Source organism: Ovis canadensis, chromosome 3, assembly GCF_042477335.2.
Source record: "Ovis canadensis isolate MfBH-ARS-UI-01 breed Bighorn chromosome 3, ARS-UI_OviCan_v2, whole genome shotgun sequence".
Taxonomy (NCBI): Eukaryota; Metazoa; Chordata; class Mammalia; order Artiodactyla; family Bovidae; genus Ovis; species Ovis canadensis.
The window spans coordinates 35533655-35561370 of NC_091247.1; the positions used below are offsets into that span (position 1 = coordinate 35533655).

The 27716-nt window shown below is 48.7% G+C and overlaps 1 protein-coding gene across 1 annotated transcript in view; it reads left to right on the forward strand.

Annotated features, from left to right (window-relative positions):
* The window catches only part of PLB1 (phospholipase B1), a 97838-nt gene that overhangs the window by 15023 nt on the left and 55099 nt on the right, over positions 1–27716 (forward strand). The window contains exons 8-19 of the mRNA XM_069582883.1: positions 129–204; positions 1128–1232; positions 2821–2877; positions 7838–7906; positions 8622–8696; positions 11840–11903; positions 18306–18364; positions 19845–19918; positions 21592–21635; positions 25189–25297; positions 26748–26799; positions 27119–27199. Coding sequence (XP_069438984.1) covers positions 129–204; positions 1128–1232; positions 2821–2877; positions 7838–7906; positions 8622–8696; positions 11840–11903; positions 18306–18364; positions 19845–19918; positions 21592–21635; positions 25189–25297; positions 26748–26799; positions 27119–27199 — 865 coding nt within the window. The remainder of the gene's footprint in view (positions 1–128; positions 205–1127; positions 1233–2820; positions 2878–7837; positions 7907–8621; positions 8697–11839; positions 11904–18305; positions 18365–19844; positions 19919–21591; positions 21636–25188; positions 25298–26747; positions 26800–27118; positions 27200–27716) is intronic.

The following is a 27716-nucleotide window of genomic DNA, read 5'->3' on the forward strand; positions in this document are numbered from 1 at the left end:
CCCAACTCGTCCCTTCCCTGCTCCCTAAGCAGCACCCAGGTCCCCGCATCCCCATCTTTCCCCAAGGGGCTGCCTGGATGGTCCCAGCACCGCATCCACACTCACTTCTGGCTTGTTTTAACCTGCAGCCCCACGGCCCAGCCCTGCAGGTGCTCAGGGGAGACCTCGCGGCTGAGCAGTGTTGTGACCCAGTGGGCTTACCAGGTGAGCCCACTCTGGGACACTGGCTGCTGGCTCACAGGGGAGGGTGGCCGTGAAAACAGAGGTGTAGGAACAATGAGGGTGCCAGCTTGCTGAGGTGGGGCCCCACCTGCTGAAGTTGGGACTGAGAGTCAGGAACCCAAGGCAGCAACTCCTCTGGGGGCACTTCCGGGTGGTGCTGTGATTTTCCTGGATGTAAAGTGGGGACGTACTGGTTGCTGGGGGGAGAGTAGGTGGAAGTGCAAGGGTGGTGGTGGTACCTACGGCTAAACATGCTGAAGAACTTTGGAGAGCACTCCGAGATCGTTTGGTCATTACCGTATATACTGTGGCTGCTGAGCTAGTTTGCCCAGATTAGGCTTGTGCCCCAGACTATAGCCAGAAACAATAGCCCCTGAAGACATGTATCAAGCTTACAGCAGAGACCCCATGACAGTGTGGATGGCTCAGCAGAAGCCTTCATCCCCACCAGCAAACAGCACAGAACACAGCTCCCACTGATACATATTACCATGATGATTTTTAATCTAAGAAGAGATTTATACCTGTGAAGCTGTATGGCACTTGACTCACTCAGGAAGCGACAGCTTCTGACGGGGTCATAGCATAGCCCTTTACAGAACTCAGCCCTTGAAGAGAGCGTGGGGGCCCTAGCCATGTGGTGGGCAGCTGTATACTTCTTGAGCTCTCAGAGAATATATTTCAGGTCTAACTCTGCTATTAGCTGATGCTAGCACTTCAGAGGAGAATGAAAACCCAATTTAGTTGATCATAAGGCCCCCAAATATGCGATGAGAGGAGCTTGCAAGCAGCGCACAAATCAGACCAGCACGGGTGGGTCATTCTGACCGGTGCAGGGGTGAGGGACTTGCTGGGAGGACAGGAGGATGGGGCAGGCTGAACCTTGACGGTGCTCGTTTCTTCAGGAAACTTGGGAACATCTCCTGGCCTCCAGCAAGTACAATGAGCAGGAGTCCTTCGTGGTCGTCTTCCAGCCTTTCTTCTACGAGAGAGCCCTGCCGCCACCCTCAGTGAGTGAGGCCCGGCCCACACCCTCTCCTGCCCCTGTCATCTCCTCCACAGGAGACCCAGCCCAGGACGTGCAGTCTCAGGGGAAATGCTGCAGTTCTCTCTTATACTCTGGGGCCCGTTTCCCCGTGGGGCTGGCTAACCCTGTGAGGTGGGTTCTGAGAAGCAGAGCAGCCCGGAGGTAAAGAGCATGGACTTCACACAGACAGCTACCAGCTCTGGAATGGGCTGGCTGTGTGACTGTGGGCAAGTTGTCTGAACTCTCTGTGCTTTGGTTCTTCACCTGGGATGTTAGGGCCATTTTTAGTAGGGTGGTTGTCAGTTCAGTTCAGTTCAGCCGCTCAGTCGTGTCCGACTCTTTGCGACCCCATGAATCGCAGCACACCAGGCCCCCCTGTCCATCACCAACTCCCGGAGTTCACTCAGACTCACGTCCATCGAGTCAGTGATACCATCCAGCCATCTCATCCTCTGTTGTCCCCTTCTCCTCCTGTCCCCAATCCCTCCTAGCATCACAGTCTTTTCCAAAAATGAGTCAACTCTTCACATGAGGTGGCCAAAGTACTGGAGTTTCAGCTTTAGCATCATTCCTTCCAAAGAAATCCCAGGGCTGATCTCCTTCAGAATGGACTGGTTGGATGTCCTTGCAGTCCAAGGGACTCTCAAGAGTCTTATCCAACACCACACTTCAAAAGCATCAATTCTTCTGTGCTCAGCCTTCTTCACAGTCCAACTCTCACATCCATACATGACCACTGGAAAAACCATAGCCTTGACTAGACAGACCTTAGTCGGCAAAGTAATGTCTCTGCTTTTGAATATGCTATGTAGGTTGGTCATAACTTTTCTTCCAAGGAGTAAGGGTGGTTGTCAGGGGTGAGTAAATAGGTGTGAGGATCTTAGAACAGCGCCTGGTGTGTGGAAGCCCTCCATATCTCTCAGCCATGGTGACTATTCAGGGTGGAATTTCCAGGCACCACGCCACACTCTCTCTGCAGGCTCCTCCACACCCATCCTTACAAGGGAGGGTGATTCGAGTTGCTTCCTCACCCAGGTCACTGAACCAATGCCTCTCACCCCAGGAGGCCTGCAACCACAAGCGCTGTGGTGGGTCTAGGCACGCTCAGCTCAGCAAGGTCTCTGACGCCTCTGGGGCTTTAGCACTGTGTATCTAGGCAGTTTTCCCTCCAGGCTCTTGGTTTCTGTTTCCTGGAGTCGCTGTGTCCCTCCGGGACTTCTGTGATGTTTAAATAGTGGTTTAGAAAGAAGAGGAGGAGGAATATTAGTTCTCACCCCCCTCCTACTCAGACCACACCTGAATCACTTCCGTGCCACCTGCTGCTTCTGGTCTTTAGCTCAGTGTGTACAGCCCCATGATGACAAGTAGCGTGTGACCCGCCCCTCCAGGCCCTCACATCCCAGCCCTGACCCCAGACAGCCGTCCTCTACGCTCCCACCATTCTTAATGGGGAAGCATGCAGGATCGAGGCGCATCGGGCCCCCATCTCTGCCAGGGGAGCTTCGAGAGTGTGTGGCAGGGCTATCCCATCCCTCGGGGCACACAGGGCTCTTCATCTGGTTCTCTTTCAGGGGGAGCAGCCATTCCAGGATCCCACTGCTCTCGGCTTGACTCTCTGGAACAGCATGGTGAGTGGCTGGGGGTTCCGGGGCTGCACTGATAACCTGGGGTTTGTTCTGTGGAAGGAGGGGCAGGACTCTGCCTCTGCGCCCGACCTGCCCACTTGCTGCTGGAGGGGCTGCAGGAACCACGAGGACTCCAGGATGATGGTGATTCTGGGCCACCAGGGGTCCCTCCCACACCTAGTATGGCCCAGCTGGGACCCCTGGGAGTTTCCCCTCCTCTTCCCAGAAGCTGGGCTGCAGCCCTGACAGTGAGCAGGGCTCCCTGGAAAGCCTCAGTTCCGCTCTTCCTGGAGGCAGGGACACCTCCCTGGAGTCTGTCTGGGAGACTTCACTGGGAGTCAGGCACTAGGGATCAGGCTCACGTAGCGAGTAGGTCCGGGTTCCTCTCACTTCACACTTGAGGGCTGTCATGCGGTTCCCAGGGCCCAGGGTGGTACCTGGGGTGAGTGGGCTCAAAGGTCTCACGGGCGTGTGAACCTAGGGTCTCTGCTCCCTTTCTACAAAACCCCTGAGCTGACACGTGGTGAGTGTGTGGCTCCCTCCCTCCCGGCCCACAGCGAGTACTCACCACAGTGACCCTTCCTCCTCTGACTGGGACAGGCTTTCCCCAGACTCTGAAGTTTCCTCCAGGGCTGTCTGGGATTCGTCAGTGGATGGAATGTTCTGTCAAGACTCTGAGCCTCTCCAGGACACCAGACAGAGACCTGATTTTGCCATTTACTTTTTTCCCCATCCAAGCTGTCTTATTTTTAGAATTCCCAAGACAGAAACTTGGTTTTCTTCTTCCTTGAATTAGAAAAATTTTTCTCTCCATCTCCTCGACTGGGGTGCAGAGCTGAGTCCATGAGCAGCTGCAGTTGGGTGTGTGGTAGCCGATGAGACAGGGAGGGCAGGGCTGGCACAGGCAGCCTGGGTCCATGGAGTCACACCAGCCTTCAGAAGAGGCATTTGATTTCTTTGGATGAGGACCCTTTTTAGTGGGCCTGACCCCTGGGCAAGATATTCCCCCGGAAAACCACGTTACTGCTGATCTCCTGTGAAGGGCCAAGGAAAGTGACTGGTCCTATACAGGCTGCCCTCCCCAACCCTCTCTCTGTGGGAGGAGAGCTGATACTTTAAGCTCAGCCAAACCTCTCTCCTCCCCAGGAGCCCAGAGGGGAACAGAAGGTCTTGCATTCAAGACCAGGGACTGGGACCTCATTGGTGTCCCAGGGGCTTTGAGGTGGAGATGGCTTTCCTAGGTGGGCAGTTACCTGCCCACCCCAAACAGCAATCATTTCCTAGTGAGAGGCTTCACACTTCCTGGAGCTGAGTCACTAGGAGAGAAGTGTGTCCCCAGGAAGGTCTGTGCCCTTCTTCCTCTTGGGTGAAATGACAGGCTATCCCACCATCTCACTCCCAGAGCAAGCACAGCTGCCAGAACACACAGACAGCTCCTGCAGGCCCCGGATAATTTATGAGAAATCAGGGCAGTAACAGGTTTCGGGAAAGGGCACCGGGTAATGAGCCAGAAAACCTAGGTTCGGGTCCAGCTGTGCTATTGGTTGTTTCTTGAGGTGTATCACACGGTCTTTCTGGGCCCCCTTTTCTCTCCTGGCCAGCCTCAGAAGGCCTTGGCAAATACAGGAGCATTCCCCCTTGGGTCCTCCCAGGGACATGGGGAGGCCGCAAGCCTCCCTTCCTTCACCTCTGTGCGTCTCTGCTATGTTGGACCCCACCGAGACCACAGAGTTGTCAAAGCCAGTTATGTCCATCATGCTCAGATTTGCAGACCCACAGAGGCCCGAGGGAGGACCACCCTCTTGTTTGGGGAGCAGAGAGGCGCCAGCAGAACTGCTATGACCACAGGGGCCCGGATTCTATCGCTTCTCTCCTTGGCCTTGCCCCAGGACACAACAGTGGAGCTGGCTGGGCCAACCACACAGTGTCTGCTCCCCTGGCTAAGCTCGGGATGGGTGTGAGCTCTGAGAGTTGGTAAAGGAAAACCCCATACACCTAGCACCATCCCAGCCGAATGAACCACTCAGATGGAAGTTGAGCTCCTGACACAAAGCAGAGGAGGATTTGTGTTTGGGATGTAATTCATTCCCAGGCCCTTCCTGCCTCCCCGGTAAATTCTGATAATTCTTATACAACAGTAGTGTTGACGAGACCCACCTGTGGGGGCTGTTGCCAGATCCAGTGGCCACGGACCCCCACCTTATGCCTAGCCCTGTGCTAGTGTTAGAATCTCAGGGCACAGCAAGAAGGCTGGGGAATGGCTCCCAGTGGAGCGGGAATCTCGAGAGCATGTCTAAGGTCACCCCCCTGCCCCTCCCACACTCCAGTTCATCTCAGGGGCCGGGAAGCCAAAGCACAGGAGATGCAAGCAGTGAAAGGAAAAGGAGACCACGAGCAAAGCCCAGCATCAGTGTCCCTGGAGGGTGTGCGTGTGTGTGCAGCGTGGGGTGGTGGATGGAGGGACGCGCACGTGGCCTTTTGATGGACCAAGTCATTTTCCATCCTGAGGTGGAGGGTCAGAGCAGGTGTAAAGGGAATTAATGGCAGCAGGAAGGATGTAGGTGATGGATAAAGAAACATTTAGGATAAGATTATTCATGCAAATGGGTTTATTGAGAAAACCTACGACTCTTCCTTTGGAGTCCTTAAAAAAAATTAGGCTCTGTGATATCCATTTGACTAAAATAAGCATGATGTGGTTTTCTCAGTGTTTCTTTCCAGATTCTATCATTGATTAAATTCTTGAAAGATTGGAGAAATCAGGCCAGTTCGACTTCAGGCCACCAAGCCAGGTCCACTGAACACTTCCTTTCAGAGCAGTCCTGAACCTTATGGGTGGGACTCCCACACTTAGAAGTGTCCACCATCAGAATAAAACTGAAAGGAGCTGAGGAACCCTGTTCTTCCTCCAGCCCCTGAGCGAAAGGTTGCCACTCCTTTGCCAAAAGGTTAATTACACCCTTTTATCTGACCTGGTCCGTTTGGGTGACAAGCCAATCCCAAGAAGGGTAAAGTTCTTTCCTGTTCACTGGGCACAGATGCTGGGATAAGATACTGCTGAGGAGTCTAAAAGGCTCTTGCAAGATGGCAGAGCCCGTGACTGAGCAAGACAGGGGCGTCCGTCCCATTGTCTGCTGTCTCTTGTGTCCCTTATCAGAGTGCTTGGAAGGGGAAGGGAGTAGCAGGATGGGGTGCCCTAGGAGCCCAGCCCCTGGGGGCAGCAGTGACGGCAGCAAACACGAGGTTTCCAAACAGTAGAAGTGTGGGCAAGAGAAAATCTACGATCTCTCAAAGCCACTGCATTTTCCTCTTAAGTGTTTACAAATGTGTGTGTGTGTGTGCATTCTAAGTTGCTTCAGTCATCTCTGACTCTTTGCGACCCTTTGAACTGTAGCCTGCCAGGTTCTCTGTCCATGGGATTCTCCAGGCAAGAATACTGGAGTGGGTAGCCGTACCCTCTTCCGGAAAATCTTGCCGACTCGGGGATCGAACATCTACCTTCATTGGCAGGTCTTTACCACTCGTGCCACCTGGGAAGTCCCTTACAAATGTACAGTGAACATTTTAAAGTAACAGAAGGAGCTTAAAATTCCTCCTCCGTTGAATTCTTCAGCTGCCTTCATTTTCTCATCTTCCCTCCAGTGAATTTCCTGGAATGGATCCTCCGCTGCTCTCCTTGTGGATACACCACACACTTTTTGCTACGTCACTTTTTGCTATGTTAGATCGGCTTCAGTTATCATTTAAGTAGCTGCCTCTATCAGCGCTGATACCACTATCACTCTTCCTGAAATGCAGGCACACTCTCTGCTTGTTAGCATGGGGCTGTGCTGTGCCCCATGCCCCTGCGCCTCTGTGTCCCAGGTAGAAACACGGGGCTTGCCAGGTGACCAAGTGTTTCATTCATTCCTGCTGGTTTACACCATGTATTTGCCTTTCCTTCCCATTCCTATTCTCCTCTCAGAGGGAAATGTAATCAGGGAGCCAGGCAGTATCAGGGCAGCAAGGATGGGGGACAGGAAGTCAAGCAGAATAAATAACCAGCTGCTGGAAGGTCAGGAAGCCAGCAACTGCATGAGAGTGATTCGATTGGATCTGGACACCCAAGTCCTCGTGTCAGTTCAGTCTCTCTGGTGTTCAGTTTCCCTGTCATAACAGTGGGCTGGAATCGGTGGTTCCTCTCCTGCAATGGAACTCGGTTGTTGTTCAGTCGCTCAGTCATGTCCGACTCTGCGACCCCATGGACTGCAGCATGCCAGGCTTCCCTGTCCTTTACTATCTCCCTGAGTTTGCTCAGACTCATGTCCATTGAGTTGATGATGCCATCCAATCCTCTCATCCTCTGTCCGCCCCCCTTCTTCTCTTTCCCTCACTCTTTCCCAGCATCAGGGTCTTTTCTGATAAGTCAGTTCTTCACACCAGGTGACCAAAGTATTGGAGCTTCAGCATCAGTCCTTCCGATGAGTATTCAGGCCTGATTTCTTTTAGAATTTACTGGTTTGATCTCCTTGCTGCCAAAGGGACTCTCAAGAGTCTTCTCTAGCATCACAGTTTGAAATCATCAATTCTTTGGTGCTCTGCCTTCTTTATGGCTCAGCTCTCACATCCATACGTGACTATTGGAAAAACCACAGGTTTGACTAGATGGTGTTCAGTTCTCTCTGGTGTTCAGTTTCCCTGTAATAGGAGCAGTGGGCTGGGCATTGGTGTTTCCTCTCCTGCAGTGGAATTCAGCTTGAGCAGGCATCAGAATCTCTGGAGGACTTGATAAAACACACAGAGCTGGGTCCCACCCCAGGGCTGGGGGCTGGGAAGTGGCATTTCTAATGCATTCCCAGCTGATGCTGCCCTCCCAGGGTCACAGTCTGAGAAACACAGGGCGAATGAGCGTCCCTCAGTGGTACCCTAGGGCGCTGCCACCTGTGTAAGACTTTGCTGTTCTAAATATTACCTTCTATTCCAGTTGCAGCCAGCAGGACAGAAAGATGAACCGTTTAGTGCAAAAGAGAGGCCTCTGAAATGTCCCTCCCAGGTAGGCAAGGACTGGAGGGGGCTGAGGTGGGGGTAGGGGGAATCTCCTACTGAGTTGGGAAGAATGGTGGGGTCACAAAGAAGTAGGCTTTGCTGTGAAAGTGGGTCTCACCTGGATGAGACATTAGCCCCATTAGAGTCATGGGTCTGTTCTTCTGGGCCTGGGCACACCTAAGGTTTATATCTGTGGGCCAGAAGAACTGTTTTAATAGAACTCAGGCCCCTTCCATACCTATGCAGGGCATAGGAACAAAGCCACAGGTCACCTGGCCCCAAATGCCAAGATGGGTATCTTAAATATGTGCCTAATGTATAGTAGGTATAGAATTAATGTTGATGAATTTTGTCTTTCTTGATGAATTGGTAAGTTTTTTGTCACTATGCAATTCATCCTATTTTTCTCTTGGCCTTGGCTCTCAGGAAACTTTAAGTTCTCTTTTCATGGAGATATACCTGCTGCGCCTGGTGGCAGGAACCTCAGGTAGAAAGCAAGAGATGCTGACTGTGGCAAATGGGGAATTTCAAAGTGTTAATGAACTCCTGCGGGGAACTAGTGGGCAGTACAGAGAAGAAAAGCCAGAGCGTGGTTTTCTCATCATTTAAAGGATGGTATGAATGCTTCAAATTGGCCGAAGGCATTGCTGGGTGATAAGACCTGATGATTCAAGGATAAGGATTCCTGGATCGTGGCTACAATACATTTTCTTTCTCTGCAGGAGAATCCCTATCTGTTCACCTATAGGAACAGCAACTATCTGCCCAGGATGCTAAAGCCCCAGGTGAAGACTGAGGTATGGAGAGGTGTTCTGTGATTGACAAACATGCCAATGAACCAGGGGCAGCCACTCGATGAGTTTTAGAAGCTTCTGAGGGGTTCTTTGTGTGCTGGACCCCCAGGGGCAGGCTGGAGAGGGTGAAGGAACACGTGTGTGGGTGTCCCCTAGGTGCTTGAAGCAGGGCTGCCCTCATACTCCATCTTTAGAATGATCTTGGCAACCAGCGTCCCGTGGCTTCACTGGGTATACTGGGGGCTCAGTGCTGCTGGCTCCCTGTCTGTTTTGATGTGAGGCAAGAATCTTTGTATATGATTGTGCTCGGTCATGTCCGACTCTTTGCGACCCTATGGACCATAGGCCACGAGGCTCCTCTGTCCGTGGGATTTCCTAGGCAAGAATACAGGAGTGGGTTGCCGTTTCCTCCTCCAAGGGATCTTCCCAATCCAGGGATCGAACCCACGTCTCTTATGTCCCACGCATCAGCGGGCAGGTCCTTTACCACTAGCACCACCTGGGAAACCCTAAAAATCTTCAGGCCCTCCTCAAATCTCTGACAAGCCCTTTTAAACTCATCCAAGCCCTTAATCTGAAGAGAAAGTCAAGAAAAGACAGGGAAACGGGGTGAGATCTGAAAGCAGTCAACGTGGAAGTCCTCAGCCATCAGCCACCCCTTCGGGGCCGCCTCACACTCACTCACGTCTTCATTTTGACTTATCTCATGAGTCTTTTTCTAATACTTCCTGTTGAGATTAGATAGGGCACTCCACAGTCCTCTGCGCACACAAGAAACACTTGAAGGTTGTCATCCTCCTTCTCAGAGGACCAGGGACCAATGTGGGTTGAGGTGAATTCAGTCCTAGCACCACCCCCGCCTCCCTACTGGATAAAAGAGGGTGCAGTTTGTTCTGGGTGGTGAAGGCAAAGCTGATGGCCAGGGCCTGCATCGCAAAACCAGAGAGATAACAGTCTGAAAGACGGTTTATCAACTCATCCCACACTCTCTCACCAACTTCACAGCAATAAGGATGATAAGAGGCAATGCGGCTCAGTGAGTTGAGCGAGTGGGCTCTGGGTTCAAACACAGACTCTTCCTATTACTGGCTCTGTGTCAGCAGGCAAAGTACTCAACCTCTCTGTGCCTTGGTTTTCCAAATCTGGGAAATGATGAGAGTCATCATCCTACCTCATAGAAGTGTTAAGTTATAAAGTATAATGCACATTTAACAGTATCTACCTAGGAAAAGGAGTACGTCAAGGCTGGATATTGTCACCCTGCTTATTTAACTTATATGCAGAGTACATCATGAGAAACGCTGGACTGGAAGAAACACAAGCTGGAATCAAGATTGCTGGGAGAAATAGCAATAACCTCAGATATGCAGATGACACCACCCTTATGGCAGAAAGTGAAGAGGAACTAAAAGGTCTCTTGATGAAAGTGCAAGAGGAGAGTGAAAAAGTTGGCTTAAAGCTCAACATTCAGAAAACGAAGATCATGGCATCCGGTCCCATCACTTCATGGGAAATAGGTGGGCAAACAGTGGAAACAGTGTCAGACTTTATTTTGGGGGGCTCCAAAATCACTGCAGATGGTGACTGCAGCCATGAAATTAAAAGACGCTTACTCCTTGGAAGGAAAGTTATGACCAACCTAGATAGCATATTCAAAAGCAGAGACATTATTTTGCCGACTAAGGCCTGTCTAGTCAAGGCTATGGTTTTTCCCATGGTCATGTATGGATGTGAGAGTTGGACTGTGAAGAAGGCTGAGCGCCAAAGAATTGATGCTTTTGAACTGTGGTGTTGGAGAAGACTCTTGAGAGTCTCTTGGACTGCAAGGAGATCCAACCAGTCCATTCTGAAGGAGATCAGCCCTGGGATTTCTTTGGAAGGAATGATGCTAAAGCTGAAACTCCAGTACTTTGGCCACCTCATGCGAAGAGTTGACTCATTGGAAAAGACTGTGATGCTGGGAGGGACTCGGGGCAGGAGGAGAAGGGGACGACAGAGGATGAGATGGCTGGATGGTATCACTGACTCGATGGACATGAGTCTGAGTGAACTCTGGGAGTTGGTGATGGACAGGGAGGCCTGGCGTGCTGCGATTTGTGGGGTCAGTTGCAAAGAGTCGGAAACGATTGAGTGACTGAACTGAATGAACTGAACCAGGCCGTGAGTTTTATATAAGAGGGAGCAATACAGCCCTTCAGGATACACTTACTGAATACAAGCTGTGTACCATTAGCTTGCAGGCTCTGTGAGGGCAGGGGCTCAGGGCAGGTATCTCATCACTGTTAGCTGAGAAACTAAATGAGTGGGTGGATGAAGACCAAGTATAGGAGATAAAAATACAGATCGTCTAGTGGGGTCAGCCAGCAGTGGCAGCACAATGTACCAAGCCCTGCGAGGTTCCCATGGGTATTCTGAGAACACAGCTGGAAAGCACACGACAGGAGGGAGCTGAGAAGCCTTCCCCGGGGCTCCCACGACCTCAGCCTTGGGGGTGACGAAGGCGTAGCCAGGTGGGTGGGAGGAGGGAAACAGGGAGAAGGAAGAGGAAAGAAAGGGCAGAGGTGGGTGTTGGGCAAAGACACGGAGGGGACAGAGAGCTACTGGACGGTTTGAAACATTGAGGGCCTCCTAGGCCATACCAAGGAGGATGGACTTTATGCTGCTGTTCGTACAGAGTAGAAACATGCATATTTAACCAACAAGCATTTACTGAGCTTCTACTGTGCAGTGTTATAGGCTCTGGAAACACAGTAATCGAAACAGACAAAAATTCCTGCTTTCACTGAGAATCTGGGCAAGGGACTGATTTTTATGTTGAGAGAAAAAGAGTCCTCTGAATGGATTCAGAAGGCTAAGGAGGAAGCCTACAGGCCAGCAGTAACGGTGCTGAAGAATACAGCCATATTTTGGAAAGAAGTGATGAAGCCTGAAATTAGGCTGAGGGCCTAGAGAAGAGGGGGAGGCCTGGGAGCAGCTGGAAGGGGTTTTGCGGACACTCGGTGTGAGCATTGAAGGAGAGGGACAACTCCTGAAAGATGCCCAGGTTTCTGTATTAAGTGGTATCTCCCCAGTAGAGGCACACTTCTCACCCAGTTTCTTACACGGAAGAACCATTTCTTATTATTTCTCCATGTGTCTCCTTTCAGGTGAGAGATGGAGCAGAAATCAGGTGCTCTGACAAGGATCCCTCTGACACGGTTCCCACCTCAGGTACACGGCTCAAGTCCAGTGATTTGTAAACTCATGTGAGGTCTAAACCCATCACAGTAAGAGTAGCCTTAGGATGTCAATCCCCACAATCTGAGATATACCTGAGAGGTTTTCAGGGCCATCCAGCTCTGTGTGTATACTTGCAAGTTCATGCCTGTATTTGATTATTCTTTAACAAAAACATGATAACATTATCAGAAAGCATTTATTGAGCATTAACTGTGTGCTAGGCCATGCTCTGCAAAGGGCCCAGTGTCAGGTGAGTGAGGTGATGTCATTGTCCCCGCTGGGAAGCCTTGATGAGGCAGATTTGTTCTGTGAAAAGCAGAACTGCCTTAAGCAGGAAGCAAAAAGTCCATGCTCTGAGTAGGGCCGTCAGTGTGTACTCAAACACCGCACAGCACAGGAAAGCACAAAGTCTTACACACGTGCCGTTTTCACTACTTCTGGGTATTTTCAAAATGACTGTTGCTGGGTCATGAAAGTGAGACTCATGGAATGTTCTAGGCAGAGACCTTTCCAAAGAGGGGCTGCCTAAGGGCTGAGCCTTTTCCTCCGAATGAGTCAACCTGGGGGTGATAGCTGTGTGCACCAGGCCATGGAAGGCCCCGGGTGGGGGCCATGCGGTGGCCCACACAACTCAGAACCTCAGCCTAGGAGCATCTCTGCAACTGTGCAGTGGGTTCTCGTGCGTCCTGGGGAGTGACTCGTGTGTTCATTGATTTGTTCCCTTGTTTACTCATCTATCAGATGATTGTTGAATGCCTCCTACGTGCCTCCCAGGATAGAAAGCAAAGTTTGGAGATGTTACGGTATGCAAATCTTTGTGGGCAGGTTGTCTCCTTTTGCTGAGTGTTAGTAGAACAAGTAAGTGTCAGCTTGCCCTTCATGCCTGTCTTAGCTCCACATACTCGAATCAAGCCAAGTGACTGGCAAATAAGTTAAAGATCTTCTCTCGGAACACTTCAGTACGTAACTGGCTCTTGACGAAGTTGCAGAAGAATGGAATAGGTGATAAAAGTCTTACACACACACAGCATCTTTATGCTTTTTCCCCATATTAGTGACAGCCTCTTCCTGTTGGTTAGTTTGCTAGCAGAATTTTAGTAACAGAAACAAATTATTAGCTTCATATGTAGGCTCTCCAATAGCAAAAGCTCAAAGATGTATGTGTATATGTATATTACATATGCACGTGTCTGTATACATATATGTATACGTATGTATACACGTGTCTATACATATATGTGTGTGTGCCTGTGTATGTTTGTGTAAGGAGAGGGAGGGTGACGTTTGTTTTAATAGCCATACTCTCTACAGTGAAATGATATCTATCCTCTTTTAATCTTATCATTCTAAAAGGATGGTCTGTAAAGATTTTGCAATCTGTCCAGATTATGTTCCTATCACAACAGTGATAAGCAAGCAGTCCATTAGAGCATATCTGAACATCTGAAAGCCAAATGAAACATGAACCTCTCCTTTATCCCCTGACCCTGGAGATGGTCCTGTTTATTGGCACTTGAAGATGTAAGCACAAGAAATCTTGAGACCTTGAGGTATGAGATGCTCTGGTGATAGTTGTTTGGATAAGCAGGTGGACAGATACAGGCATCCTTGATCTAACCAAGTAGGCCGGGGAACAAAATGCCGGCACTGGTCTACTGGGTGGCAGTACTCAAGGGCTAATGCTGGGTTGGCCCCTCTGAGTACCCCCGCTAAAATGCGTCATTTCGAAAAATGGCCACAGCTAACTGGACAAAAATGAAAAACACATTTCATTACTGCACTTGATATCTGATTGGACATTTTAATCACACTTGTGGCTGTTGGGGCAGGAGAAAGACTTAGCACCGGGCCACGCTATTATCACCCTTGATAATTGTCACATTTTTGGTGAGGTCATTCACCCTTCTGGAGACCATGTTTACAATTTCTAATTGAGATGAAGGCATCTGATATGTACTTCTAAGAGCAGATCATCTATCTTTACATCGCCAGTGACTCAGCACATGGTGGGAGCCTGATAAACGCTTGTTGAACTTATCTTTATTGCGGAGTATTTCTACTTCAGCAAATCAAAAATTCCCAGGGTTGAAAAAGATCCTAAAAACCCATTGCACCAAAGTGCCTTCCATTAAGACAATTTTTCACTGAGACTTTCTTATCAAATAACTGTTTTACCTTCAGAGTCATTTTCAAAAACCTTTTTTGTAGTCCTCTTTTCGAATGTCTCTCTCAAACCAATCCACCAATACACCCAGCTAATGAACAAGTGATAATTTCAAAATAAGATACTGCCCTCATCAACAGGCCACAGCCCCTGGCCCGCCTGGGTGCCTCACATCACTCCATCCGGAGCCCGTAGGTGATGAACCTCTTCCGCTGATCTGTGGGGTTTGGGATGAGATATGTAGAGCTGATGTAAGTAATTTTCATTGCCAGTTGCTGTTTGGTAGCATGAATGAGTGCATGCACGCACGCTTCTAGTTTCCTCCTCCTGGTCAGTGGGCTGTGGCTTGTGTTCATGCTCAATCATGTCTGGCTCTCCACACCCCTATGGTTTTCAATGCATACATAAAATTTATTGAATGTACCTCCTGTGGGCTTTATAACTTCATAAGTACTTACATCATTTTGTATTACTTCATGGCCCTGTCCATAAGATCACTGGGATAAGTTTAAAAAAAAAATACAATGGGCCTTGAGGATGACTTAAGGTTTTCCCAGTGAGAAAAGGAGTAACATTTTGTAAACAGAAGAGTGGCAATAAGGAGCCAGAAAGGGCACTGGCTGTCTATTGAAGTTGGCTATCTTAAAGTCAAGCTGCTAATTCCATGCAAAGGGGGAAAATTCATGGCATTTGAAAGTAGAACAAAGTTAATTCTATGCCACTGTCACCAATAGTATAAATTAGAACAAGTCATTTCTAAGTCCCTGACATCATTTATTTAAAATGAGCGATTCCAGCGCTGAAATTTAAATTGCCCGGGTTGTAGCACTGTGACCACCAGGGGCTTCGATTCATTGTGGGTCAGTGGTGAGCTGTCCAGGGCACATACTATCCAGTGTGCATCCAGAAGCTGTTTCTAGAGTCACCACATGCTCATGAGACTTGGGACCTAACTAGCCTGTGACTAGGAAGTCATGATGCCCTGCAGGGAATAACAGCCTGCCTGTCCCCTGGTGGTGCAGAGGTTAAAGCATCTGCCTGCAATGTGGGAGACCTGGGTCTGATCCCTGGGTTGGGAAGATCCCCTGGAGAAGGAAATGGCAACCCACTCCAGTATTCTTGCCTGGGAAATCCCATGGGCAGAGGAGCCTGGTGGGCTACAGTCCACAGAGTAGCAAAGAGTTGGACACGACTGAGTGACTTCACTTTGTCCCCTTGGCGGGACCCACCTACTGAACAAGTTCAAACTCACCCCAAGACACTTGGATGAATATATTTCCCTTCCCTGCAGTTTCCATCATTTAGAGCTTCAAGAGCTATAAAGTCTCTGATACACTTCCTTAGCCTTTAATTCTGCTGAACACATTTCTTGAGCTCCTATGTGCCAGTCACATATTTTTTTCATGTAAACTCATGCCAAAGCACTCCAAAGACAGGAACATAGACTAACCTGGGCCAGCAGTTTACCACCAGAGCAAAAGTCTTTATATAAGTCCCTCAGATCTGAGTGCAAAGGGTTGGGCAGCTCTAGCTGACAATTGAGAGAAAGTTGGTTTTTCAGATTATTGCCCCAGGTAGTTTAAGAACTCCCAAGCGTCAAAGCTTCTCCCTGCCGTTCCTTTTTCTGTCCAGTGGGCACTTTCCCCATTCTGTACTCTAGTCAACCATTTTCTGGTAATTCATGAACTTTCATCATAGTTTAGATGGCCTTCTGATAAGAGGCCCCTTCTGTAAAAATGTTGATGAGTTAACAATATGTTTATCAACTTCTTTCGAGGTGATGGACAATCTGTACCAGATAATGTTTAGGCTAATCAGCCCACACAAATTTAATCTTATCTCTGATGAGTTCTCTCCCCAAGGAGAGCAATTGCTAAAGTGCTTTGCTGTGGTTCCAGGCTGGGTCTTTATCATATATGATGATATTAACAAAACTCAAATTGAGGATTCCGGAATAACAAGCCAATGAAATGTGTGTGCAGGGTTCTATTTTAATAAGATCCCAGATGGTTCAAACTTCTTCCATCTCTATTTGGTTCTTTGGGTTCATTATCTCTTACAGGTCATTTCTTACAGAATGACCAGCAGGAAGCCACCCCTTCCAATCTGCATATCAAGCCATATACATGTATGTACACACACAGATATGGACATACATGAGCACATATATATGTGTGTGTTTCCTTTCTGCCTGCTACAAATTTAGGAGGCAGAAATGGCCAGCTTCAGCCACCCCTTTAGAATACTGTAATGTGCTTTCCAAGCAAATCTCTCATCTCCTCCACATTTTACCAGCCCCAAAGATTTCCCCTAACCTTTGCACACTCGTTAGTGTTCCCAGAATTCACTGTATTACACATTATGGCAACAAGAATACGGTGATTGGCCATCATCATCAGAAGCTAAAATAAACCCTCTAGAGTTGAGGAGAGGAGGTCTTAGTTTTCATTTTGTTGCCTTTTTTACCCAGATCCTGATTTCTTTGAGAAGAGGTCATTTCAGAGTTCTCAGGCTCAGCCCCGTGGATGTGTGCTAACGTCTGCAGCTGGCTTTGTGATTTGATATTGTTCTTCTAACCACAGAGCCTTGGGCCCACCCCAGACCTACTAAATCAGAAACTCTGAGGGTGGGGACCAGCCATCTGTGTTTTAACAAGCTCTCCAGATGATTCTGATGCATGCTTAAATTTGAAGACCACTAATCTCTATATTTTGCATACACACATTCACAGCTACGCATGGTTTGGTTTGCATGCTGTCATGGGAAAGAAGCAGGGACTTTTACTTTTCCAATGAGAGCAAATTCTCAGTGGGAGCAACAGTTCCTCATAGGCGGACAGCATAGAAGTCGGGTAGACAAGATGTCTCCATGGAGGGAGCAAGACCTGAAGATCCCTTTGAACATTGTTTGTGCTGAGCGTGAGCACAGCTTCCCATGCAGATGCGATCATACAACATGGTAATGAGTGAAGTAGACTCTAGGTAGTCAGGTGGTGTCGAAAGCATCTTTTTCTGGGTTTCCCCACCCTCATCACAGAGTGACTTGGTAAAGAAGGGCTGTTGAGAGAACCTCCTGGAAGGTAGATTTTAGTTTATTTATCTTAAGCAGTGGCTCACTGAAATGAAAGGTTTCTTTCCCTGTTGGAGTAGTGGGCCACTCCCTGGTATAAATGCTACATTAGACTTCTTCCCAGGCTGAATGGTAATTGACCAGTTAGTGCAGCATCACACAGCTAGAGACCACGGAAGGCACATCGGAAGAAAGACGGAGCTGTGTCAAAGTCGGGGTGACTATGGGAGGAGGTACTCCAGGGAAGTGGGAGGTACAAGGGGGAGTAGGAGGTGAGCTTGTGATCTGATGAAGGAATGGACGAAAGGTGGTACACCCACACAATAGGATATTAGCTGTAAAAAAAGCACGAGGTACTCACAGCTGCTACAACATGGAGAACCTTGAAAACAGCATGCAAAGTGGAGGAAGCCAGACATACAGGTTGCGTTTTGTGTGATTCCATTTATATGTAATATCCAGAATAGGGAAATCCATAGGCAGAGAGCAGACAGTGGCTGTCACAGGCTGGAGGGAGGGAAGAGTGACTGGCTTAGTGTGTACAGGTCTCCCTTGGGGGTGATGAAAATGTTTTGGAACTAGATAGAGGTCATGGTTGCACAACACTGGGAATGTACTAAAGGCCACAGAATTGTTGATTTTAAAGTGGTTAATTTTATGTCATGTAATTTCGCCTTTATTTTTTAATAGTCAATAGTATAAAGGCATTTCCCTTTTCACTTCAGAAAAACTGAGCTGATTTTTTTCTAATAAAATATAAAATATAATATTTTATCCCAAATATCAACAGATCCTAGCATAGATGAAGTATAGGTTTCACCTCCACCACAACCCCCTCCTCACTCCCAGATCAGGTCATCAGGGACTGTTTACGCCCTGAGGATAACTGCCCACCTGTGGCATCAGGTTCACCCAACACCAGCAGATGCCCCTCTGAAAGTGGGGCCACCTTCCAGCTCCCCAGCCCTGTGCCCAGGCGCCCCAAGGAGGAGACTGGCAGTCAGGCTCCACAGCTGCTACTGCTGGGCTTTAGGACAAGGATGGGCTTTTAGCATCTTTGTCCAAACGCAATTTCCCTACTTTGTGTTAGTCTACCTAGAACACTCTTCCCTGATTCAGAGGAGGCAGGAAGCCCATCTTCTGTTCATCTCTGCATTCAGTTCACAGGCTGAAGCTGGCTGACATCAAGGTCATCGGAGCCCTGGGCGACTCGCTCACGGTGAGTTACGGATGGCGGAAGGAAGGGCAGGAGAAGAGAAGATCTTGGTTCATAGGAGAATCTCACTTCGAGCCCTTAGAGCTGCCATCATCCTTGCAACCTCAGTCCCTCTCCACCTCCCCACCCTGGAATCCAGCATTCCCTACTGGCGTTGAGTTTTCCACTGCCATTCTAACCTCATCTTTCTTCTCCTAACATTGGATTGAAAGAGAGAGCAGGAAGTGGGGGGCCCAGAGGGAGCCCCTGAGATAGAAGTGACCCAGCCCAGACCACACAGCCTGTCGGTGGTGGGGTGGAACAATATGAGGTGTAGGGCCCCTTCAAAGACCAGATGCTTTGTTCTGTCCACGTAGGAAAGCTAAGGGATCATGCCGAGGGCCACGCGATGATGCAACAGGAACTAGTGCTAATGGAGGGGGTGAAAAACCAGGGTCAGGGGAAGAGATGGAAATACTAAAGATGATCCAGCCTATGTCTGCAGCCGCCCCGTGGTGACCTCCCAGTCCCCACAAAGAGTGATCCAGAAAAAGCATAATCAAGTCCTTAGAGCACCGGGGTGGGAGGCAGGGGTCCCTGCTTCCGGTCCACAGCAGCTCATTACAGAGGAGTCCAGCTTCTGCTCTCCAGGTCAGTAAGGTCAAGGGCCTCCAGCTGAATTCCCCCCCCCCCCCCCCAGCTACCAGCTGACACCTATCATGTCTGTGGCCTGTTCACATTGATATGATCTCACTCAGTTTCCTCAATAAAATCCTGTGACGTATCTCCTCAAACTTAAACCAACAAAGAAGGTGAAGCTGGATGAGGGAAAGTGAGTACCACGGCCACAGAGGCTGTAAGTGCTGGATGCGGACAGAACTCTCAGGCCCTGACTCTGAGGCCAGAGTCCTGTCTCTGTCCCGTAGCCCTCTTCTCCATGACCCCTCACGACTCTTTGCCCCAAAGGCGGGGATACCTCTCCTGGAGGCCAGCCTTCCCCCGCTTCCTTGAAATGGCTTGTCTCAGAAATAACAGGCGTCAGGCAAGGGACATGAAGCTGCAGCGTGTCGCATAGTGGTTTTAAAAGACTCTGCTCTTTCTGTAGCTGAGGAGCAGGTACATGGCATTTCGTTTTAATTTTTCACATTGTACGTATGAGAGATCTATTCATATCAAAGGATTATAATATACTTCCTTTTATGATATAGTTCACAGCTTTTAGAAAAATGGGGCCCTGAAATGATTCCTTTGGAAAACCACACTGCAGTCTAATTTCCAGAGCACTTTTGCCAGCCTGGTGTCTGGGCACGGTTTCCCAGGGTGGGTTCCAGGATTCCCAGCGGGAGCTTGCACTCATTTCTGACAAGGCAGGATTCACATCAAGACATGGTGCTGTCAAGACTCTCGGTTCTAAAGGGCTTGGCATTCTGGCCTGGCCAGGACAAGAACACAGACCCTCTGGTGAGCAGGCAAGAAAATTACCCCCGTGTTGTTCTCTTTTCAGGCAGGTAACGGGGCCGGGTCCAAGCCTGGAAACGTCCTAGACGTCTTGACTCAGTATCGAGGTCTGTCCTGGAGGTGAGTATGGCCGTGGCGAGGCCCAGAGATGCCTCGTCGTCACAGGACAGGGGAGGATCCCCCTGAGCATGTAGAAAACAAGTTCTCTAGCAGAGAGATGAGTCACCTGGTGCTTTTCCATGAGAATTTCTAGGTTTAATTTAAGGAAGGTATTTATCAGCTTTCCCAAACCACTATTTTCTCCCAAACAAGTCTGGATCTGAACAGGAGGAGTTTAGGGGAGAACCTACTCAAACATTTGGGCTGGAAAAGATTGAGCTTCCATTTCTCCCTCTGGGCGGTAGTCTCAGAAGGAGGCAGCAGCCGTCAGAACCATGGCTGTGTCTGAGTCCCAGCTGCCTGCTCTGTGTGACCTTGGGCAAGTTATTCAACCTCTCTGAACTGGTCTCATCTTTGATGCAGAGATGATAATACTGGCTTAGTGTTGTCACGAGGCTTACATGCTAAGTCGCCTCAGTCACGTACGACTTTGTGCGACCCCATGGACTGTAGCCCACCAGGCTCCTCTGTCCATGGATTCTCCAAGCAAGAATACTGGAGTGAATGCCAGGCCCTTCTCCAGGGTATCTCCCAACTCAGGGACCAAAACCACATCTCTTAAGTCTCCTGCATTGGCAGGCGGGTTCTTTACCGCAAGTGCCCAGGTCACGAGGCTTAGAGAGAATTTAAATGCCTAGCACAGTGCCTGACAGAAAGGAAGGTAAAAATCATAGCTGGGATCACTACTGAAGGGCCTTCATTTAACAGACGAGAAGCATGGCTCAGAGAGGACAAGTAACCTGTCCAAGATTACACAGATGATAAAGGAGCAAAAAGTAGGGTAGATGGCTCCTGACCCCTAATCCAGCACCTCTCCTAATCATGTATATATATCCTGTGCATGCTGGCCCCGCTCCGCCTGTAATCAAATCCAGGCACGGCGGACTGTGGTGAGCACCACTACAGCTTCACCTTTGAAAGTCTGGCGCATGCCAACATGAGAGGGCAGGTGTGGTGTTTCCTCAGCCTGCAATCCATCATCTCTGGCACCAGCTTGGACCTGAGTGCTGAGTCCCTGGCCTCCTCCCTGATGATGCTCCACAGAGTTAAACCCCACACCGTTTTGGGAACCTTTGAAATGTTCCCAGACGTACTTGGCAGAGAACGAGGAGATATGGAAAAGCAGGGAATCCAATCAACTTTGGAACGCTGTGTATTTTCATGCCTAGAAACCCATCCAACTTTGATTTGGAATTTTAGAAGTGGTTTGGAAGATGGAGAAGGCTCTCTAGAAGACACCCTTTAAAGACGGATTTTCCCCAAGCCAAACAGGAAGAAAACCATGAGGGCAAACTTTTTTTTTTTCTTTTTAATGAAGGGGCCCACTTAATTCCCTTGCCTCGAGGTTAAAGCTCAAACTTAAAAAACAAATGTCAGCCCCGTCGGTTTAAACAAGTTTTTTATTTGGACATTCTGGTTTGTGGGGCAAGTAGAGAAAAGTTGCTGTGTTCTGGGGTTTTTTTTTTTTTTTTTTTTCAGTTTTTCTATAGAAATAATGAGGAAAGGGAAAGACCCAAGCCCCTTGAGTGTTTCTCAGAAGGAGGAAGGTGTGTCTTGCTAGTGTCTGGGGTGTTTCAGCGTTGCTGGCAGTTTTAACCTTCATTTTCTTTTTTGTCCCCACGACGACGACGTAGTGTGGGCGGCGACCAGAACCTCAGCAGCGTCATCACCCTGCCCAGTGAGTACGCGCTCCCCCGGGGTTCGGGGCGGGCCCGCCGCAGCCCTGCGCGTTTCGGCAGCTCCCCCTGGCGGTGACCATGGGCTTAGCAGGGAACCGGGCTGCAGAAGACAGCCGTGTTCGGCAGGGGGCGCTGCTTCCCCAAGACGGTCTCCTCGCTCTGCTTCTTGAGAGTAATTAAAGCCTTGCAGATTTTTTCTTTTTTTAAAAAAAGAGAAATTGTATTTGTCTGAGGAAGGAAGAGAGTAAGAGAGAAAGAATGCTCCATCCAGCTCTTAGTGCAAGTTATTATTAAGAAGTGATTGAAGAAGGAAGGAAAGGAAACCCCTCTCTGCTTTGCCTGTCATTCTGACCAGAGTACATTTCTGGGAGGCGTTGGCTTAGGCTTGGACTGCGTTAGGCACCACTGCATACAAAGACGTTGAATTCCTGTGTGTCCGGTTTAGGGAAAGCTGCGATGGCAGCAGCAGAGGTGAAGTTACCTTGTTCAGGCCATGCAAACACAGCAATATTTGGGGCGCAGCATTTTCCTTAAATTGCTTCATCAACAACCTGTTTGGAACGATTTGTTTAAGCCTGACTACATTCTTTCAGTGGTGTTATCTTATTCATCTTTTCATTCTCCTTAGTGCATACACAGTGCTTGTTCTCAAAGCACTCATAAAATATGTGTTATTTTCCCTCAAAATCTTCTGGCTAACAATTTTGCCAGAGTGGAATTTAATCGGTCCCGTTCTCGTTTGCTTTTCTTGTAATTATCCCTTGGTAATATATCTTTAGCAGTTAAGAAATTAACTTTAGCAGTTTCAGCTCTAAAGTCAGACTTTGATGATAAAGATGGCTTGATTGCTACACAAGCAGAACTGGTTGGACTTCATGGGCTATCTGTTCTTGCTATTCGCAAATCCTGTTGAGTGTAAGTAGGTACGGTTCTGTGGCACAAGTACCCCTTGTCTTCTTTATTTTTAGGTCCACACAAAAGAGCTATGAATAAACTCCACTATTGCGAGGAGATGGTTGGCGTTGCTTTTGTGAATGTAATTGACTGGGCTGTGAGCTGGGCTAGTGTACACCACGGTTTGCTGGGCTCTCTGATTGCCATGCAGTTGTGGTCAATAACATGACTGGAAAGCATCCGATTCAAGGTCGTCCACTAAAATGATTCGTGGAAAAATTGAGAAAAAGTCACGCCTTAGGTGGATGCCCCTGACAAGCTTAGCTCAGCAGTGGAACATGGCCTATTCAGACTTCCTTACTAAAGCTGTGAAGACAGATTGATGGTAGGGACCAGATAATCTATGTGGAAATAATCGTATAGCCATGTGTTGGAAAACTTATGAAAACATAGGGTCAGAGCGGAAGCTCAATTCAACTCCCTCTTCAGTTTAATCCAGCAAATACTCCTGTGCTGGATGCTTGCGAAACAGGACAATTAGACAAGGCCCCTGCCCTGATGACATTACTAATGTCTGTTTAGGGCCATGTCTCCCTAAAGACAGACACGCATACCAATCATTATTGCCACGTACAAAGTTTAGGGGAAAGTAAATAAGAAAGTTGTTAACCTTGCCTTTTGAAAGCGGGGCTTTAAGCACTGGAATTCATCAGATAAGGAAAGGGAATGGAACGTTCTCGGCAGAGGCAACTGCATGCCCCAGCAAGCTCTCACCCTGCCCAGTGACTAGTGCCTTTCTGTGATATTCCTGATAATACCTAGGTCGCCAGAGATGGATTCTTCCAGTAATGAGGAGTCTAGGATAATCCCTTCCATTTTCAGCTAGCTCTCTAGTGATCTCACAATGCTTCCTTCTAATGAGTAGAAATCAGAGTAGCTATCATCCCTTCGTACAATGTCCCCAGAGCCACAGGGAATGAGTTCAGTCCCTCTGGGTTACACAGGCCCTGTAGCAGTGCTTGGTTGCAGAGAGCACCCTGCTGGATGGCATGGTGCCTGAAAGTCCAGACTGATACCTAGCCAGTTCTTTCCCACATCCGAGAAGATTGTAGGTCTGGAAAAAATACCCTGTGTTAGAGCTGCAAGACTAGGTTTCTAGCTTAGGATTCTATGCTTAGTAACTGTATGACTTTTAACAGTTTTCCTAGCCTTTCTGAACTTTGAGTTATTCTTCAATCCATAAACATTTATTGAGCACATGTGAGGCTCTGGGACCGCTGACCTTATGCTTCTGCTCTGACCCTGTGTTTTCACAAGTTTTCCAACACATGGCTATATGATTATTTCCACATAGATTATCTGGTCCCTACCATCAATCTGCTTGCAGGAGTTCTCAGCCAAGTTGTGGGCAGAATGCAAAATGAAAAGAGTGGACCCAGCATGGTAAAGGCATTAGAATGAGTGAGACTGAAAAGCTGAACAAAATTGGCAGCAGGTAGACTGACCAGAGTAGATGGGGGAATAGAGCCTGAAAATCAGAAATGAAAAAGGAGATGCTATTACTGAAATAAAAAGGATTATGAGAGAATATTGTGAACAATTATATCCATACAATAGAGTATTATTTGCCAATGAAAAGGAATGAAGTACTAATACATGCTAGAACAGAGATGGAAACTGATAACACACTAAGTGAAAGAAGCCAGTCACAAAAGACATTGTATTCTACGGTTCCATTCTTATGAGTGTCCGGAGTAAGCAAACCTATAGAGATGGAAAGGAGGTTAGTGGTTGCCATGGGGCTGGAAAGCTGAGTGCTGAAGAACTAATGCTTTTGAACTGCGGTGTTGGAAAAGATTCTTGAGAGTCCCTTGAACTGCAAGGAGATCAAATCAGTCCATCCTAAAGGAAATCAGTCCTGAATATTCATGGGAAGGACTGATGCTGAAACTGAAACTCCAGTACTTTGGCCACCTGGTGCCAAGAACAGACTCATTAGAAAAGACCTTGATGCTGGGAAAGATTGAAGGCAGGAGGATAAGGGGATGACAGCGGATGAGATGGTTGGATGGCATCACTGACTCAGTGGACATGAGTTTGAGCAAGCTCCAGGAGTTGGTGAAGTACAGAGAAGCCTGGCTTGCTGCAGTCCATGGGGTTGCAAAGAGTCGGGCATGACCGAGCGACTGAAATGAACTGATAGGGCTGGTAGAAATGGGGAGAGACGGCTAATTAATACCAAGGTTCTTTTTGGGGTGATGAAAATGTTCTAAAGTTTATAGGGGTGTGGTTGCACAACTGTATGAGTGTACTAAAAGCTATTGAATTGTACTTTGGTGAATTTTATGTTGTGTGAATTATATCTCAGCAAAGTGATTATATATTTAGAGAAAAAGCAAAGTGCCTGAGAGCAGTACCTGAGAGCAGTACCTGAGCCAGATCAGCACTTATTCAGCACCAATTCATTGAGCCCCTGTGTGTGCTGCCCACATGGCTTAGCATCGCCCTTCTGGACATTTTCTTTGGGGGCCGAGTGAACTGTAAGGGTGAGGGCTGTGGGGGGGGGGGGCTCTGCTTTGTCACCAACACCCCTTGGCACTTATCAAAGGAATTCGAAGATGGCTTTAGGGTACTGACATCTCTTCCTTGTATTTACAGACATGCTCCGGGAATTCAACCCTTCCCTGAAGGGCTTCTCTGTTGGCAAGGGAACAGAAAGCAGTTCTGGGGCCTACCTAAACCAGGCTGTGGCGGGAGCCCGAGCTGAGTGAGAATCTTGGGGGTGAACCCCAAGGGTCCTATGGGGACCTGGTCAGGCCCTTGGCCTAGACCCCTGGTCTAGGGTGTATGGCTGAAGGCTGGGTGGTTTGGTCCAGGGGAAGGATCTGAGGGTCAAAGACGGCTGGGTGGGCTCTCTTGGGGGGTGTCCCTTGCTCTGGGGCACAAAAACCCACTAGTCCACCCCGAACCACATCCCCAGGAACTAGTCACAATTGGTTCTGATGCCAGGTACATGCTTTGATCAAATTGCTTTGCCTCATCCATATTTCTTCCAGAATAATCACAAACCTTACTTTACCATGTAGTTCCTAGGGATTCCTATGTTTTGGTTCCTAGATCCCCTGATATTCTCTCAACTCTCACCGCCACCCTGAGCTTGAGCCCCCATCCCCACCACACCCCGAGCTTGAGCCCCCATCCCCCCACACACCCTGAGCTTGAGCCCCCATCCCCACCCCGAGCTTGAGCCCCCATCCCCCCACACACCCCAAGCTTGAGCCCCCATTGTCACCCACACCCCGAGCTTGAGCCCCCATCCCCACCCACACCCTGAGCTTGAGCCCCCATCCCCACCCGAGTAACTTATTTATTCAGGACCGGAAAAGCAACAGATTATCCAGAACAGAGATCATACAAAACCTAATAGGCTTTATCATGAATTCTGTGACTTCTTCTTCCTTTTGGTGGGGGAGGGGTGAAAGGCTACCACTTTATGGCTTAAAATTTGAGGCTTACATTAATATTACCTTAATCTTGCTTTTTTCCAAGTATATGTCAACTGATGGCATAAGAAGAGAGGCAGTTCTCAGAATGACTAGATGAGGAAGCCATCTAAGAATGAAGCCTGAGCTGAAAGCATGGAAGTAACCAGAGCAGAGAGTGATTCATATGGCCCTGGATTTCTTCCCTGCTTTCCCCCAGGCCCCAGGGCTCTTCCACGTGAGAAATCTGTGTATCCAAGCACGTCCTGTGTTGTAGGGGAGAGTTAGGGACTATTATCCCAGATTATTGTTATTACAGATGAAGACACTGTAGCACCAAGAGATGGAGTGGCCTGGACAAATGTATTATCTCAGCCACACGGTCTCTCGTCTTTATGCCTCACAGGCTTTATCTCAAGTTCCGATAACAACCTGTCCTACTAGACAACAGTTGCAGTTTAGAAAGTACCTTTGTTATCTCTCATATATCCTGTGTAGTAACTGTGAGATTGAACAGAGGGTCAGATGCCCATGTTTCCTTGGTGATGCTGCTGAGGCTCAGAGAGGCCAAGTAATCATCCCAACACTCTAGCCCATAGAAAGAGCGGCAGCCCTGCTAACTTCAGAGCAATCGATGAGGAAACTGAGGCTCGAAGAGCAAAGTGTCCATCCAGGGACTCCGATGCCTAGCCTGCTCTGCTGGGCACATGACTTTTTCCTTATGTCTGCCCTCAGGGACTTACCTGTTCAGGCCAGGAGGCTGGTGGACCTGATGAAGAATGACAAGGTAAATTTGAGGAGAGTGGCCTCTGGGCCTACCTGAGGTAGGGCATCCAGTGCAGAGAGCAGGTGGGAGGAGTTATGGGGATGGAGAGTTTCAGCTCTGGGGAGGACGGGACACATGGGAATCCAGAGAGGCCACCTTAAAAAAAAAAAAATTAGCACCTGTGACCTCAGTACCCCCAAACCAAAGAAAAGAAATTATTAATGTCTCCACTAGACCTCCAGGGTGTCCAGACCCATCCCTGCAGTGTTCAGCGCTTTGTATTTTCCTAGACTTGACTCTAGGGCAAGACATTTACTTGTTTGTTTCCTATTCATTTCAGAATATAAATTTTCAGGAAGACTGGAAGATAATAACCCTGTTTATAGGTGGCAATGACCTCTGTGATGTCTGTGATGACCCGGTAGGTCTCCAGGCCCTAACCCAAGATTCCCCCAGGAAGAATTTCCACCCCGGGTCACTGGAACAGTTCAGCTGGGTTGGGACTTGGCTAGTGGTCAGGCAATGATCCAGCCTGGGCAATGTACTGGGGGCAAGCAGACACTGAAACACTGCTCTATCCATAACGAGCTCACACCTCCAGGGCAGGGGGACACAGACAGCTCAACTTCAGCTGTGATAGAACTGTACCTAGAAGAGAAGTCTGGGGTCAGGACTGCCATGGGATTTGGCATGGGGGTGGGGGTGGCATCAGAGGTTTACAGAGAGCAGGAGAGTCTGGGTTGTGAACACAAGAAGCTTTGTCAGGCAGAAAGCGGACCAGCAGAGCAAAGTGGTAGGTCTGGCTGTGGCTTGAGAGCACCTGCTCCCAGAGGTGACTCTGCCTCCCGAGACTCCTCAAGGCTTGCTTTCCTGGCATCAAAGTCATCAGAGTCTGGGATTTCCAAGCTGTGTTGTGGAGGGCCCGCAGTGGGGCCTGA